The sequence below is a fragment of the Panthera onca genome, chromosome D1, assembly GCF_046562875.1.
Source record: "Panthera onca isolate mPanOnc1 chromosome D1, mPanOnc1 haplotype 2, whole genome shotgun sequence".
In the NCBI taxonomy this organism is placed as follows: domain Eukaryota; kingdom Metazoa; phylum Chordata; class Mammalia; order Carnivora; family Felidae; genus Panthera; species Panthera onca.
Genome location: NC_138348.1, coordinates 93871358 through 93889382, shown reverse-complemented (window position 1 = coordinate 93889382; position 18025 = coordinate 93871358). Strand labels below are relative to the sequence as shown.

The 18025-nt window shown below is 39.6% G+C and overlaps 1 protein-coding gene across 1 annotated transcript; it reads right to left on the bottom strand.

The window, feature by feature from the left end:
* Positions 1-4879: 4879 nt before the first annotated feature.
* LOC132662318 (olfactory receptor 8B3-like) lies at positions 4880-6875 on the bottom strand. The gene is made up of 2 exons (XM_060607803.1): positions 6865-6875; positions 4880-5840 (listed from the first exon to the last, which is right to left on the bottom strand). Exons 1-2 carry the CDS (start codon positions 6873-6875, stop codon positions 4880-4882), a joined length of 972 nt encoding a protein of 323 aa, XP_060463786.1.
* Between the last annotated feature and the right edge of the window lie 11150 nt (positions 6876-18025).

Here is an 18025-nt window from a genome sequence, read left to right as displayed (position 1 = left end):
GTTTTCTAACCTGGACTCCTACAGAAGATAAGAATTTGGAACTTTTCTACCCCCTTTCATCACTGCACATTCGTGCACATTCTCTTCTTGCTCTCTATTCCTAATTCCTACCGACATATGGCTATAATCATAAATTATCTGAGTTAATGCCATTTTAATCCATTCTGTCACATCAGTGAATTTCAGGAAGAAACAGAGACAAGTTGCTTACGTTGTCTTCCGTCTTTAACCCGAGTCCTCCACTGCACATCTAGGATCACACTAAGTCCACAGGAACCTGGAGCCTGGAGTTTAATGTTCCAGGTCTTGATCAGTTATATTCCACCCAAAGTAGATGGTACATGAGGGCTAAAACTCCATAAATAGACTTTCTCTTTATTTTAGAGATTTTACTGGCTCATTTCATTTAATGAACAATTTTTTGAGCATTTAGACTACAAGACAGAGTGAAAACGAACAGAATGAGGTATAGGCCTTGACCCTATGATTTCTCAGTATATTAAAGAGATAACCAAGGAAACTGAGATTTGTAGCACTATTAGTTATTGTTAGCCAGTCACAGTGCTAGATTCTTTATCCACCTTCCCTCATGTCACCTTACACCCACCCCCTAAATCAGGCAGGAGGGATTAATTGCTGTTGCAAGGTCAAAACAGCAACTGCCAGAGAAAGATTCACATTTAAATGGCTATGAATCCAAAATTGATTTATTTTACCACTACATAATTGTGTGGTATAGGTGATATACACAATTTTCTAAAGTGTACATAAAGACTCCTTCAAATTAAGTGACTGAAATTCAAGTCAAATTTATCTCGATAAGCCAGCCTGTAACACAGAAGTGTGTGAAATTGGTGAATTGAGAACGCACATGGCTTCTTGTGTGGCTGTACAGGACCAAGTCCTTCATGGGTATGTCTCTCTTCCCACTTTTTGTTCTGTTTAATTCTACTCAGTTTTAATCCCAGATGGGTTCTCCCCATGTAGTGAAAAGAGAACCATCAAAATCCCTAGATTTAATCTTACCAGCTCAGTAACTCTAGGGAGAAAAGAAAAATGTTTTTTTAATAGTTATGGCAGAAAAGACAAGTCAAATGCCTATTTCTGACTAATCACTGCCGTTGAGATTCAGCATGTGCTGATTGGACAAGACAATGTCTTCTAACGTGAGCAAATCAATCCATCAAAATCACATAAAATGAGTTACCCATATCAGACAAGGTCCAGTCAGGAAAAAACAAATGGCATGATATGTACTTCCTATAGAGTATATTTAAAACAAAGAATTGGTTTACACAGATATTGCCAGGGGGAAAGAGAAAAAAATTGAAAAATATAAAGACTGTTAAACTACAGAAAATATTAAACTACAAAAAAGTATAAAGACAATTAAACTATAGAAAATAACCATTTTCACAACTGGTGGAACACATAGAAAAGGAAGAATAACCAGATTCTGGAATCTCAGAGGAGCAGCTCTATGGGATCGGTGCCTGGATGAATGGAAACCCGACAAGTGCTTAAGCTGCTCAGGATACACACAGCCCATGCACTGAAGCTTGGGCAATACAGTTGCCAAGGGAGTGTTGTCCAGCTACTGACTGTGCATCTAAGGAGGTATGGAAAGTTAAGCACATTTCCATGTGCTTATTGGCCATTTGCATGCCTTTCTTTGGGATGTATCTTTCAAACCATTTGCCCATTTATGAAATGGCCTTTTTATTATTGAGGTATCTCTTAATTTTTAACTTGTTACATATTATGGTTACAATACCTTTGTCAGGTATATGTATTGCAAACATTTGCCAAGTCTGTGGCTTGCCTACGAATAGTTTTCTGATAAACAGATGTTCTAATTTTTTTTTAAATTTTTTTAATGTTTATTTCTGAGACAGAGAGAGACAGAGCATGAGTGGTGGAGGGGCAGAGAGAGGGAGGGGGACACAGAATCCGAAGCAGGCTCCAGGCTCCGAGCTGTCAGCACAAAGCCCGACGCGGGGCTCGAACTCACAGACCACGAGATCACGACCTGAGCCGAAGTCGGACACTCAACCGACTGAGCCACCCAGGCGCCCCCAGATGTTCTAATTTTAATGAAGTTTATTTTGTCTTTGTTTTTTTTTTCATTTGAATGTAGTACTTTCTAAGAGTATGTCTAAGAAATCTGTGCCTACACCAGCATACTTTTCTATATTTTCCTCCAGAAGATTTATTTTTAAGCTTTATATGTGTGGTTTGATATATTTAAAATTAATTGTTGTATATGGTGTGAGGTAGAGGTCATTTAATTGTTTTCTCATGAATAGTATTTCCAGCATCAATTTGCTTAAAAGATTTTCCTATCCCTATGGATTTACTTTGCTGCTTGGTCAAAAATCAATTGACTGTATAAGTAAGGATTTCTCTCTGAACCTTCTATGCTGTACCATGACTTATTTATCCATCTTTATAACAAAACCAATCTGTCCTCATTACCAGAGCCTAAATCTAAGTGGTAAAATCAGTTAGTGTAAATCTTCTGTGTCATCTAAAGTTCCCCAAGAAGCAGATGCCAAGGAATAGTTAGACCTACAAGACATTTATTGTGGTAAATGCCTGAGAAGGATAAAGTGGGAAGGAGAAGGAATCAATGATAAAGGCTTTCAGACTGGGTTGAAACCTCGACACCTAAGAAAGAAGGAAGAGAAGGAAGGACAGGGTAGGAAAATGTCAGCCTACAGTGCAGTTCTAAAAAATTCTCTGTTAGGATGACAGGAAGTCCCTAAGCAAAGACTGCCTATCAGAAGATGCCATGTTACGCAGATATTGGCCAGCTCCTGTCTGACCCATCATGCTCAGCCATCGGCTGGGGACATCTCAGAGTGAGCGTGGACTCTGCCTGAACATGATGGTGAATCCAAAGGAGTATCAGCTATAGACTATTAGTCAACAATTCTCCACACAGCTGGTTCTCTTGAAGAGGAGCTCTCTATGACTGCCACAGTCCAGTCCCCAAAACAAAATATATCCCAGTGTTCTTTCTTATTTATCTATTATTGTTATTTTATTATATTTTATTAATTATTGTCTTAGCAATAAATTTATTATTGTTGTTATTCAAACAAGACAATCCAATTCAACAAGCATTTCTTGCCCTCCCAATGTATCTGAAATTCTAATATACTAATGAGAAAACATGGAGAGATAGAAAAATTGAAGGAAACAGCATCTACTGTAAATATTTATTTTCTTATTGGTGAGACAAAGTGCTGTGGTCAAATGTTGAAATCCTAACCCCCAAACATGATATTAGAACGTGGGGCCTTTGGGAGGTGCTTAGTTCATGACAATGGAATTCTCATAAGTATGATTTATACCTTTTAAAGAAGCTCCATAGAGGGGTGCCTGGGTGGCTTAGCTGGTTAAGCATCCAACTCCTAATTTCAGCTCAGGTCATGATCTCATGGTTCATGAGTCGAGCCCCGAACTGGGCTCTGTGCTGACAGTGCAGAGCTTCCCTGGGATTCTCTCTCTCCCTCTCTCTGTCCCTCTCCCACTCTTTTCTCTCTCTCTCAAAATAAATAAATAAACTTTAAATCAATCAATCAATCAATCTCCATAGAAATCACTAGTTCCTGCCACCATGTAAGGATGTAATGAGAGGTGTGTGACCTAAAAAACTGCTCTCACCCATTTGTGCTGGCACCCTGATCTTGAACTTACAGCCTCCAGAGCTGTTAGAAATAAATTTCTGTTGTTTGTAAGCCACTAAGTCTGTGGAATTTTATTATAATAGCCCAAATGGACTATGAGACAGGTTTAAGAAAGGTCACAAAATGTTGCTAGAAATAAAGTTTATTATCATTAATATATACCCTTTCTTCATGATAAATTTCATTAAATAAGTAAAAGTGTTTAACATGTTTCTCCCAATATGCAATATTCTCCTTTAAGTGATAAGTAACAGACTAGTCATACACCAATCATCCCCCATATTTGGATCCTGAGATACATGGTATTATTCCTTTAATCATATATATTAATGCTATATTTGGCAATATATGTATTCACTTCAATTTAAATGAACTAGACTGTTTGAAGCTCTCAAAAGCTGTGGTGTACAGAATGCATTTTGCCATTTTCAATGGGAACAAGAAAGAACAGAATGGTACAAGGAAAAGTTGGTAAGAAAATAGAACAAAATGAAAATATCAGAGGACTTGATTATACTTTAGGCCATATACACAGTTTGTAATGAACACATTTCATTGAATCCTCCTGCCTATACCAGCAATAATATGGAGAAGAATAAGAATGTTTCTTTAGTTTTTGGCACTTCTGTGTTTAAGAGAGATAACTGTAAATTCAACTTTCTGTGACTTATGAAGCTTATCATATTTGTTCAGATTAAGAATAGCTTAGAGACAGAAACAGTATGAAAAGAAAATAGCCAGTATATTTTTTCTTTTTATAAACATGTTATTAGTTATTTAGTAAGCTGGTTTCAGGTACAGAAATACAAAAGCAAACAATGAAACAAAGTAGCTATAAGGGAAATGCTAAGACGGGTCTATTAAAACACAGATAACACAATCTGCAGAAACAACATTGATAATGATCAAAACCTCTTGAAAAACATAATAAAATTTTTAAAATTGAATTTCTTGGGGTACCTGGGTGGCTCAGTCGGTTAAGCGTCCAACTTCAGCTCATGGTTCGTGAGTTTGAGCCCCATGTCTGGCTCTGTGCTGGCAGCTCAGAGCCTGGAGCCTGCTTCGGATTCTATGTCTGCCTCTCTCTTGGCCCCTCCCCTGCTCACACTCTGTCTCTCTCTCAAAAATAATTATACATACAAAAATTTTTTAATAAAAATTGTATTTCTTTATGTTATAATTTCTAATCAGAACATGTTTCTCCTTTGGATTTTAAACAGTGCTTTCCACAATGTAACTTTCATATCCTTGTTTCTCAAACTGTAGATTAAGGGATTAAGCATGGGCACCACATTAGTGTAGAAAACTGAAGAAATTTTTCCCACGTCCATAGACCCCGGAGAAGAATATTTAAGATACATGAATGCTGCCGAGCCAAAGAAAAGAGAAATAGCAATGATGTGAGAACTACAGGTACTGAAGGCTTTCGATCGTCCTTGAGCAGATCTGATATGAAGAATGCTAGTGAGGATAAAGACGTAAGAAATTAGGATAGTAAAACTGGGTACTGTGATATTAATTCCCACGACTATCAGAACTACTACCTCGTTGACATAGGTGCTGCTGCAAGACAGTTGGAGGAGAGGAAGAATATCACACAGGTAATGGTTGATGACACTGACACTGCAGAAGGTTAGTCTGAGCATGCACCCTGTGTGGGCAGAGGCTCCAGCAAACCCCATCATATATGCAGCAACAGTCAGCAAGGCACAGACCTGACGGGACATGGTTACCTTATACAGCAACGGATTACAGATGGCCACGTAGCGATCGTAGGCCATTGAGGTCAACGTATAGCATTCCGAGATGACAAAAAAGAGAAAGAAAAACAGCTGAGTCATGCAGCCAACATAGGAGATGATATTCTCCCTTGACACAAAGTTCATCAGCATCTTGGGGGTGACAGTGGAAGAGTAACAGACATCAATGAAGGACAGGTTGAAGAGGAAGTAGTACATGGGGGTATGGAGGTGAGAATTTAGACTAATAAGAGTGACCAAGCCAACGTTGCCCACCATGGTGACAATGTAGATTACCAGAAACAGGAAGAAGAGGGGTTGCTGGAGCTCTGGACGGTCTGTTAGGCCAGCAAGAAGAAATTCAGTCACTAAGGACTCATTCCTAACCAGTATTCTTCTCTTCAGAAATCTGTGAGAACAGAAGAAACTTCCATTAATAGAGACCCCAGCTCTCTCCTTCCTTACATGCTCTTATTTATGAGAAGACTCAGACCAGCAGAAATCGAATAAGTCCCTTTGCTTCACAGGGTCCAAATGGACTGCACACATAGCCATTGGCATTAAAATCACTCCGTCTTTTGTTCCATGAGTTGTATGTGACAAACAGCTATTCCTGTCTTTACTAGAAGATACAAGAATGGAGTAGCTGAGGACTAAACCCACCTAAACCTCAGAAGGGAGGTGTCCCCCTTCTCTCCCTCCCACTCATCTGATCCTTCACTTCCTAGTTCCTACTCACATTTCCATTACCTTACCAGATACTTCAGTTCCCCAGTGATGACTAACAAAAAAAGAGAAACTTCTGCTAGAGTAGAGCTCATTCAGATATTTTGCTTCCTAGAAGGAAGTTTCTCAGAGTCTACAGGGTTTCCAGATCTTTCCCACAAGAATCTACAAAGTCAACTGATAACACTTATTGAGGAGACCCTTGGTAGCCTAAGACTTATATTTAACCATACATCAGGTGTTTCTACACATTCTCCTCCTTTGTTCCATCCTAGCTGGACAGAGAATGTAAAAGGAAGGTGGATGTGCTTCCTTCTCTTTGTAGGAGGGCACAAAAGAGAAACATAATTTGGATGTTGATTGAATTAGGTTTGTGAAAATGTAGAAAGCTATATACTTAGGACATTTAAACTTTATTGTATGTGTATTTCAGCTGAAATAGCATATTTCAGCTAAAAAATATTTTTAGGAAAAAAAATAAATCTTTTCCTCTGATGTTTCTATTTTCTGGACATGCCACTTGGAACTGCTGTAGCTCTCCTGCTACTAGACTGAGGATGAAGCCAACACAGGAAGGGTGTGCTATGAATAATGCAGGCAGTGGATTAAGGGCTGCATACTTCTGAATTCCTTGCTATTCAAAATAAGTACTTTCCCCCATTTTTCAGCCACAGAGTGAGAGAAAAATGGAAACTTGCATAACTCACTCTCCTTCCATTGAGATAACTCAGTGCTGATTCTTCGTGAGTTTCACCTCCACTTCCCTGTAAGAACTGGCTTTTATGATGTCACCACTGAGCAGATATAGATAGTCACAGGATCTTCTTCCTTTACTGGCAGAAGAGCAATAGCATAGATCTCCCAGACCGAATGTTCCAGGAGTCAGCCTGAGAAGTAGATCAAACTTCTAGTTATAAATTTACTAAGAGAGTTTGAAGGGAAACCACACAGGTGACACCTGACCCATCATGACATAGAGCACAAGGCTTTTGCTTAAGGCTTATAATTCTTTTAGACCTCATTAGAAATACGGTGTAGGTCTTCCCTAAGATCTCCCCATCGTGATAAACTCTGCAGGGAAGAATCTGATGTCTGAGTTTACATACTAATTGTAACCGTAAATGTTAATTTCCCAACAGGGATTACATATTCCCTAGGTTTTAGGAGAAAGGGTCCTCTGCTGTCCCTTAGAAGGATGCATATAAATAGCATCACTGAAAATGTCACTAATTATTCTGTGTAACCCAGTTCTAGTCAGAATTTATACACATCTCCTAAAGTTTATTTATTATGCTTTTTTAATATTTTGAGAATTTTAAAATAATCATTAAGTATATTTTATAGACACAGCAAAAGGATACTTTTGTTTTCAGAGATTATTGTTTAAATAGAAAGTTATTTGATAGAATAACAACCCATTATTCTATGAAATGTTACTTTGCGTTGTTCTGACTCAATATGGCTTTGCTTTCCACATATTAAAATTAAATCTATAAGAAAAATCACTGGTAATAGGTTTCCATCTTAAGAAAACACAATTTTAGAATTCCAGAGTATATATTAATTTCTCCTTATGCTTGTGAGAAGATATCTAAAGTTTACTTTCAAATAAATATAGATTCACAGGGAATTATAAAAATAACGTAGAGATTTCCTGGAACTCCAGATTCCTACCTACATCTCCAACAACTGTAGTATGCTAGCAAAACCAGTAAACTGACTTTGGAACAATAATGTTAAGTAGAATTTAGGACTATAGATGTTATTCAGCTTTCAGCAGTTTTACATGCACTGAGAGTTTGTGTTGTGTGTGCCTGTGTGTGTGTGTGTGTGTGTGTGTGTGTGTGTGTGGAGATCAATGCAGTCTGATCCTTTGTACAGATTCGCCACCACAATTAGGACACAGGACTGTTCCACCAGCTATTCTACCCCTTTACAGTCAAACCCAACCCCTTCCACCTGCATCTGTCTTCCGGCAACACTGACCTGTTCTCCACCTCTTCAGTTGATTCCTTTAGAGAACAATAAGTGAAATCATATAACATGTAACCTCTGAGATTAGTGTTTTTCACTAAGTACCATGTCCTGAAGTCCATCCCAGCTATTGTATGTATCAGCGGTCTGTCCCTTTCATTGCTGAGTAGTATTCTGTATTTTACAATTCAAGTTTATTCAACCTTCTGTAGTAACTTAAGATTTGGGTATTGGGAGGCACCTGGGTGGCTTCGTCAGTTGAGCTTTCGACTCTTGACTTCAGCTCAGGTCATGATCTCATAATCGTAGGATTGAGCCCTGCATCAGGTTCTGTGTTAGGTGTGGAGCCTGCTTAAGATTCTCTCTCTCTCCCTCTTTCTCTCTCCCTCTGCCCCTTCCCCACTCACACTCTCTTTCTCAAAAAAAAAAAAAATCTGGGTATTGATACAGAACTAAATCTGTTTTATTCATGGAAAATGTTTCAGGGACAGGAGCCAGATGACAGCTGAGACTGGTTCAACTAGGAATTCTCTTTAAGCTAACCTGAGTCAAGGCTTTCATTCTCCCTCTCTAAGAATAGTGGCTGAAACACCCAGAATTTAAATAGGTCTTATAATCAGTCAAAGACAAGGGGGAACACAGTGTATGTACCAACATGACTCTTTCTGAAAGTGTACCTTAGTAGTCACAATCAAATAGTCAGGAAAAGGCATTTGAACATAATGCAAATTCTATTCGCTACAATTTCTTATTCATTCAATCTCAGTACATGTGTATTTGAGTTTCAGAGTTGCAAACCCATACGCCTTTGGGAAACCAATTTATCAACCAGGGTACAGTGTTTATGTACAGGTTTTTTTTGTTTTTACCCTTGCAATGTATAGTCAAGTGTTTCTGTCACAGAAAGAAGTTGTAAGTATACAAAAGGGGGAGTCTAGAATGAACTATGTGGTGCTAGATTAGCACCACATAATATACATCTTAATACACATATTAAGATACATAGATTCAAAAAGATAGGTAGATAGATAGATAGATAGATAGATAGATAGATAGATAGATAATAGACAGATAAATACACAAGCATTTGAATACATACACGTATTTCCTATCTCTCTCCACTAAGAGGGCCTAGAAGCAGTGATACCCTAGTAAAAATGAACACATCCAGGGCGTCTGGGTAGCTCAGTCAGTTAAGTGTCAGACTTTGGCTCAGGTCATGATCTCACAGTTTGTGAGTTTGAGCCCCGCGTTGGGCTCTGTGCTGACAGCTTAGAGCCTGGAGCTGGCTTCAGATTCTGCATTTCCCTCTCTCTCTCTGCCCTTTCACTGCTTGTGCTGTCTCCCTCTCTCAAAAATACATAAACATTAAAAGAAAATTTATGTTAAAGAAATGAACACATACAACCCCCAGACCTTCGTTTCTTAATAACATTCTCTGATAATAACTGGGCACCTTGGAGAAATGATTCATTTTAGGGATGAACCAGGGAAATCACAAAATGATTCTGAAGCATCTTATAATATAGAAAGTACAGAATTGACTTTTAAAAAAAGAAGACAGACACCACTAAACCAGCCCTACAAGAGATCCTAAGGGGGATCCTGTGGGACAAAGTACCAGAGACATCATTACAAGCATAAAACATACAGACATCACAATGACTCTAAACCCGTATCTTTCTATAATAACACTGAATGTAAATGGATTAAATGCGCCAACCAAAAGACATAGGGTATCAATGGATAAAAAACCAAGACCCATCTATTTGCTGTCTACAAGAGACTCATTTTAGATCTGAGGACACCTTTAGATTGAGAGTGAGGGGATAGAGAACTATTTATCATGCTACTGGAAGCCAAAAGAAAGCTGGAGTAGCCATACTTATATCAGACAAACTAGACTTTAAATTAAAGGCTGTAACAAGAGATGAAGAAGGGCATTATATAAAAATTACAGGGTCTATCCATCAGGAAGAGCTAACAATTATAAATGTCTATGCGCCGAATACTGGAGCCCCCAGATATATAAAACAATTACTCATAAACATAAGCAACCTTATTGATAAGAATGTGGTAATTCCAGGGGACTTTAACACCCCACTTACAGAAATGGATAGATCATCTAGACACACGGTCAATAAAGAAACAAGGGCCCTGAATGATACATTGGATCAGATGGACTTGACAGATATATTTAGAACTCTGCATCCCAAAGCAACAGAATAGACTTTCTTCTCGAGTGCACATGGAACATTCTCCAAGATAGATCATATACTGGGTCACAAAACAGCCCTTCATAAGTTTACAAGAATTGAAATTATACCATGCATACTTTCAGACCACAATGCTATGAAGCTTGAAATCAACCACAGGAAGAAGTCTGGAAAGCCTCCAAAAGCATGGAGGTTAAAGAACACCCTACTAAAGAATGAGGGGGTCAACCAGGCAATTAGAGAAGAAATTAAAAAATATATGGAAACAAACGAAAATGAAAATACAACAATCCAGACGCTTTGGGATGCAGCAAAGGCAGTCCTGAGAGGAAAATACATCGCAATCCAGGCCTATCTCAACAAACAAGAAAAATCCCAAATACAAAATCTAACAGCACACCTAAAGGAAATAGAAGCAGAACAGCAAAGACACCCCAAACCCAGCAGAAGAAGAGAAATAATAAAGATCAGAGCAGAAATAAACAATATAGAATCTAAAAAAACGGTAGAGCAGATCAACGAAACCAAGAGTTGGTTTTTTGAAAAAATAAACAAAATTGACAAACCTCTAGCCAGGCTTCTCAAAAAGAAAAGGCAGATGACCCAAATAGATAAAATCATGAATGAAAATGGAATTATTATAACCAATCCCTCAGAGATACAAACAATTATCAGGGAATACTATGAAAAATTATATGCCAACAAACTGGACAACCGGGAAGAAATGGACAAATTCCTAAACACCCACACTCTTCCAAAACTCAATCAGGAGGAAATAGAAAGCTTGAACAGACCCATAACCAGTGAAGAAATTGAATCGGTTATCAAAAATCTCCCAACAAATAAGAGTCCAGGACCAGATGGCTTCCCAGGGGAGTTCTACCAGACGTTTAAAGCAGAGATAATACCTATCCTTCTCAAGGATAGGGAAGGAAAACTTCCAGACTCGTTCTATGAAGCCAGTATTACTTTGATTCCTAAACCAGACAGAGACCCAATAAAAAAAGAGAACTACAGGCCAATATCCCTGATGAATATGGATGCAAAAATTCTCAATAAGATACTAGCAAATAGAATTCAACAGCATATAAAAAGAATTATTCACCATGATCAAGTGGGATTCATTCCTGGGATGCAGGGCTGGTTCAACATTCGCAAATCAATCAACGTGATACATCACATTAATAAAAGAAAAGATAAGAACCATATGATCCTGTCAATCGATGCAGAAAAGGCCTTTGACAAAATCCAGCACCCTTTCTTAATAAAAACCCTTGAGAAAGTCGGGATAGAAGGAACATACTTAAAGATCATAAGAGCCGTTTATGAAAAGCCCACAGCTAACATCATCCTCAATGGGGAAAAACTGAGAGCTTTTTCCCTGAGATCAGGAACACGACAGGGATGCCCACTCTCACCGCTGTTGTTTAACATAGTGTTGGAAGTTCTAGCATCAGCAATCAGACAACAAAAGGAAATCAGAGGCATCAAAATTGGCAAAGATGAAGTCAAGCTTTCGCTTTTTGCAGATGACATGATATTATACATGGAAAATCCGATAGACTCCACCAAAGGTCTGCTAGAACTGATACATGAATTCAGCAAAGTTGCAGGATACAAAATAAATGTGCAGAAATCAGTTGCATTCTTATACACTAACAATGAAGCAACAGAAAGACAAATAAAGAAACTCATCCCATTCACAATTGTACCAAGAAGCATAAAATACCTAGGAATAAATCTAACCAAAGATGTAAAAGATCTGTATGCTGAAAACTATAGAAAGTGTATGAAGGTAATTGAAGAAGATATAAAGAAATGGAAAGACATTCCGTGCTCATGGATCGGAAGAATAAATATTGTCAAAATGTCAATACTACCCACAGCTATCTACACATTCAATGCAATCCCAATCAAAATTGCACCAGCATTCTTCTCGAAACTAGAACAAGCAATCCTAAAATTCATATGGAACCACAAAAGGCCCGAAATAGCCAAAGTAATTTTGAAGAAGAAGAAGACCAAAGCAGGAGGCATCACAATCCCAGACTTTAGCCTCTACTACAAAGCTGTCATCATCGAGACAGCATGGTATTGGCACAAAAACAGACACACAGACCAATGGAATAGAATAGAAACCCCAGAACTAGACCCACAAACGTATGGCCAACTCATCTTTGACAAAGCAGGAAAGAACATCCAATGGAAAAAAGACAGTCTCTTTAACAAATGGTGCTGGGAGAACTGGACAGCAACATGCAGAAGGATGAAACTAGACCACTTTCTCACATCATTCACAAAAATAAATTCAAAATGGATAAAGGACCTGAATGTGAGACAGGAAACCATCAAAACCCTAGAGGAGAAAGCAGGAAAAGACCTCTCTGACCTCAGCCGTAGCAATCTCTTACTCGACACATCCCCAAAGGCAAGGGAATTAAAAGCAAAAGTGAATTACTGGGACCTTATGAAGATAAAAAGCTTCTGCACAGCAAAGGAAACAACCAACAAAACTAAAAGGCAACCAACGGAATGGGAAAAGATATTTGCAAATGACATAGCAGACAAAGGGCTAGTATCCAAAATCTATAAAGAGCTCACCAAACTCCACACCCGAAAAACAAATAACCCAGTGAAGAAATGGGCAGAAAACATGAATAGACACTTCTCTAAAGAAGACATCCGGATGGCTAACAGGCACATGGAAAGATGTTCAACGTCGCTCCTTATCAGGGAAATACAAATCAAAACCACACTCAGATATCACCTCAAGCCAGTCAGAGTGGCCAAAATGAACAAATCAGGAGACTATAGATGCTGGAGAGGATGTGGAGAAACAGGAACCCTCTTGCACTGTTGGTGAGAATGCAAATTGGTGCAGCCGCTCTGGAAAGCAGTGTGGAGGTTCCTCAGAAAATTAAAAATAGACCTACCCTATGACCCAGCAATAGCACTGCTAGGAATTTACCCAAGGGATACAGGAGTACTGATGCATAGGGGCACTTGTACCTCAATGTTTATAGCAGCACTCTCAACAATAGCCAAATTATGGAAAGAGCCTAAATGTCCATCAACTGATGAATGGATAAAGAAATTGTGGTTTATATACACAATGGAATACTACATGGCAATGAGAAAGAATGAAATATGGCCTTTTGTAGCAATGTGGATGGAACTGGAGAATGTTATGCTAAGTGAAATAAGCCATACAGAGAAAGACAGATACCATATGGTTTCACTCTTATGTGGATCCTGAGAAACGTAACAGAAACCCATGGGGGAGGAGAAGGAAAAAAAAAAAAGAGGTTAGAGTGGGAGAGAGCCAAAGCATAAGAGACTGTTAAAAACTGAGAACAAACTGAGGGTTGATGGGGGGTGGGAGGGAGGGGAGGGTGGGTGATGGGTATTGAGGAGGGCACCTTTTGGGATGAGCGCTGGGTGTTGTATGGAAACCAATTTGACAACAAACTTCATATATTGAAAAATAAATAAATAAAAAAATAAAAAAGAAGACAGAGTCATGGCAAAAGCTTACACTATCCAACCTGGGAGCTCTGAAGGAGCAAAGCTGGACCTATTTCAACAATAAAATAAGTACAGTTGACCCTTGAATCACATGGGCTTAAATATATTAGAAAAAATTTTTAGAGTCTTTGACAATTTGAGAAAACATTTATTTTCTCTAGCTTATTTTATTATAAGAATACAACATATAATACATATAACTTACAAAATATGTATTTATCAACTGTTTATGTTACCAAGAAGGATTGCAGGGGTGCCTGGGTGGCTCTGTCGGTTAAGCATCCGACTTCACCTTGGGTCATGATTTCACGGTCCATGAGTTTGAGCCCCGTGTGGGGCTCTGTGCTGACATCTCAGAGCCTGGAGCCTGCTTCAGATTCTGTGTCTCCCCCTCTCTCCGCCCCACCCCCGCTCACGCTCTGTCTCTCTCTCTCTCTCTCTCTCTCTCTCTCTCAAAAATAAAAGTAAACATGAAAAAGAATCTTAAAAGACAACGCTTAAAGAGAAATTGAGCTGTCAGAAAGATTCATTACGGTGTCTTTATTGAACTCGTTTTATCTTAATAAAAACCTTGAGCTTTGAACTCACTTCTCTACTTATCACAGATACCTCAGCAGCAATCGGAAGCATCACTGACTTGATATGTGTGAGCTCAATTTCTGCCCATTGATTCTCTGAGTACTTGAATATGTTGATGCTGGAATGATCTCTCAGATTTCAGACTTAAGAAACTGAATAATTTTTTTTTAAATCTCAGTTGACTGACATCTGATTCCAGCCAAGATAGAATACACCATTGCTCCCTACTCTACCTTCTTAAACTAAAAAACGCTGGGCATAACACAACAAACAAACATAGGAAGACATTGAAAGGTAAAAACAAGACAGACTTCCATGGAGTATGGGGAATTGAGGAATATGGCTGGTAAGTTCCCTGGGTTGTTTTTTGCCCTAATGTTACACTGAACAAGCCTGCAACCCCAAAACACCAAAGACAGACCCAAAAAGCTTTCCTCTAACCAAAGAAATAGGGAAAAAAAGGTAGTCTAGTAGAACAGAAAACATTTTTTATAATATCCACCCAACAACAGGCAAAAATTAAATGACAACCTGCATAGCAACCCATGTCAGAAGGGCCAAACAGAGAGCTACATCTCTACACTCTGCTTGAGGGTAACAGGAAGTACTCTGATTCCTTCACAGGGGTGATGCCAGCAGGGCCATGTGGAGACTGAACTGCTATCCTCTGGCTGGAAATAGGAAGCGGCATTCTGATGCCCCCACCAGCACAGTGTTAAAGACTGGGCAATAATCTGAACTCCCTTCCTACTCAGCAGCAATTAAGTTGAACAAAATGAAACTAATTGGCACTCTATATTCCCTGCTGGTATAGAGTCAGTGGGGCCAAGTGGGGAACTAGTTTCCATCCCACCCAACAGCAGTGATGTGAAACAAGACTATACAAGATAGTGCTAGTCGTCATACTCAGTCCCACTTCCTCCTGCTGTCAGTGGGTTCATCAGGGAACTAAACTTCTACTCCTCACCCAGCAGCAATGAAGCGCTGTCAGTAACTGTTCCATTCTAGCTAAGGTGCTGCCAAAGAACTGAAGTGGGAGTTGAATTTCTTTTAGGTTTATTTATTTATTTTCTGGAGAGGGAGAGAGAGAAAATGAGCAGGGCAAGGGAAGAGAGAGATGGAGAGAGAGAACCTCAAGCAGGTTCCACCCTGTCAGTGCAGAGCCCAACATGGGGCTTGAACTCACAAACCGTGAAATCGTGACCCGAGACAAAATAAAGATTCAGATACTTAACCCACTGAGGCACCCAGGTGCCCCAGTGGGAGCTGAATTTTTATCCCACATGTCAGTAATGAGGGGGATGCAAGTCAGCAACCCAATGACACTGGAGGGACATTCAGGGCTCGGCAGGGATCTGAATATCCAGAAGTATCTGAATCTGCACGCTATACCTAAGCAAGGTGACCACTAAAACAGAAAACCACATGAGATCCATAGTCTCACAAACTAATATACAAAATGTCCGGGGCACAACTGAAAACCATTCATCATATCAATGACAAGAACCACCACCACCACTTGAAGATGAAAAGAGAACCAACAGATGCCAATATGGAGATGACTCAGATGTTACAACTATTTGAAAAGAATTTTAATACAGTAAACAAAATTGTTTCCACAAGCAATCACAAATACTTTTTTTTATTGTTTTTATTTTGTTTTTGAGAAGCATGCAAGCAGGGAAGAGGGACAGAGGGAGAGAGAATCCCAAGCAGGCTCCAGATCAGCACAGAGCCTGATGTTGGGTTTGATCCGGCAACCCTGGGATCACGACCAGAGCTGAAACCCAGAGTCAGACGGTCAACTGACTGAGCCACCTGGACACCCAAATTATAAATAGGCAGATTATATCTTTTAAAACACATTATAAAATATGTTAGCAGAGAGATAGAAAATACTAAAAAGAGCCAAATGGGACTCTTGCTTCTGAGAAGAAGGAAATGGTATATTTTTTCCTTATTCCTCCTACAATTACAACTAAAAACCCTACACATTATATAAAAAACAAACATAAGAAGATTCTTAAGGGTAGAGGGGAGGAGACAGGCTGGTAAGGGGACTGAAGATTCACAGTCAGTTCCCTGGATTACTTCTGTCTCCTATGTCCCAAATTTGAAGGAGTTGGCAATAAAAATTTTCAATAAGCACAGATATTTTTAAAAATTAAAGTCGACAGAACTGCCTCCCTCCCAGTGCTGCAGGGCCCCTCCTGCAGGGGACCACTGACGGCGAAGCGAGCTAAGCCTGCCCCTCCTGCCCCTGTGCACCTTGCAGATCCACCCCAGCTAATAGGTCCTTGGCCAGATCCCACCAAAGCAGCATCACAACCCTGGCACTGTGCAAGCAGCCCAAACAGGGGTCACACCACTCCACTGCCCTGCCCCCGGGAGAGGGGAAGATAAGGTACACACCAGACTGACCGTGGCCCCAGCAGTGGGCTGGAGACAGACATCAGGTCTGACTACGGCCCCGCCCACCAACACAAGTTACTCCAGACAGAACAGGGGAAGTACTCTGCAGTTCCACGCCACCCCAGGGACTATCCAAAATGACAAAATGGAAGAACTCTCCGCAAAAGAAACTCCAGGAAGTAGCGACAGCTAACGAATTGGTCAAAAACGATTTAAGCAATATAATAGAACAAAAATTTAGGATAATAGTCATAAAATTAATCGCTGGGCTTGAAAAAAAGTATAGAGGACAGCAGAGAACCTATTGCTACAGAGATCAAGGGACTAAGAAATAGTCATGAGGAGCTAAAAATGCTATAAATGAGGTGCAAATAAAATGGAGGCGATCACAACTCAGATTGAAGAGGCAGAGGAGACTATAGGTGAATTAGAAGATAGAATTATGGGGGTGACTGAGTGGCTGGGTTGGTTGAGCATCCAACTTCAGCTCAGGTCATGATCTCACAGTCCGTGAGTTCAAGCCCTGCGTTGGGCTCTGTGCTGGCAGCTCAGAGCCTGGAGCCTACTTCGGATTCTGTGTCTCCCCCTCCCTCAGCCCCTCTTCTGCTTGCACGCTGTCTGTCTCTCTGTCTTTATCTCTCTCTCTCCCAAAAATAAACAAACATTTAAAAAAATAAAAATAAAATAAAATAATGGAAAAAGGGGAAGCTGAGAAAAAGAGAGATAAAAAAAATCCAGGAGTATAAGGGGAGAACTAGAGAACTAAGTGATGCAATCAAACGGAACAATATCCATATCATAGGAATTCCAGAAGAGGAAGAGAGAGAGAAAGGGGCTGAAGGTGTACTTGAACAAATCACAGCTGAGAACTTCCTTGATCTGCAGAAGGAAAAAGGCATTGAAATCCAAGAGACACAGAGAACTCCCTTAAGACGTAACTTGAATTGATCTGCACAACATATCATAGTGAAACTGGCAAAATACAAGGATAAAGAGAAAATTCTGAAAGCAGCTAGGGATAAACACGCTCTAACTTACAAAGGGAGACCCATAAGACTAGTGGCAGACCTATCTACTGAAACTTGGCAAGCCAGAAAGGAATGGCAGGAAATCTTCAACGTAATGAACAGAAAAAATATGCAGCTGATCTCCTCTTGTGAGA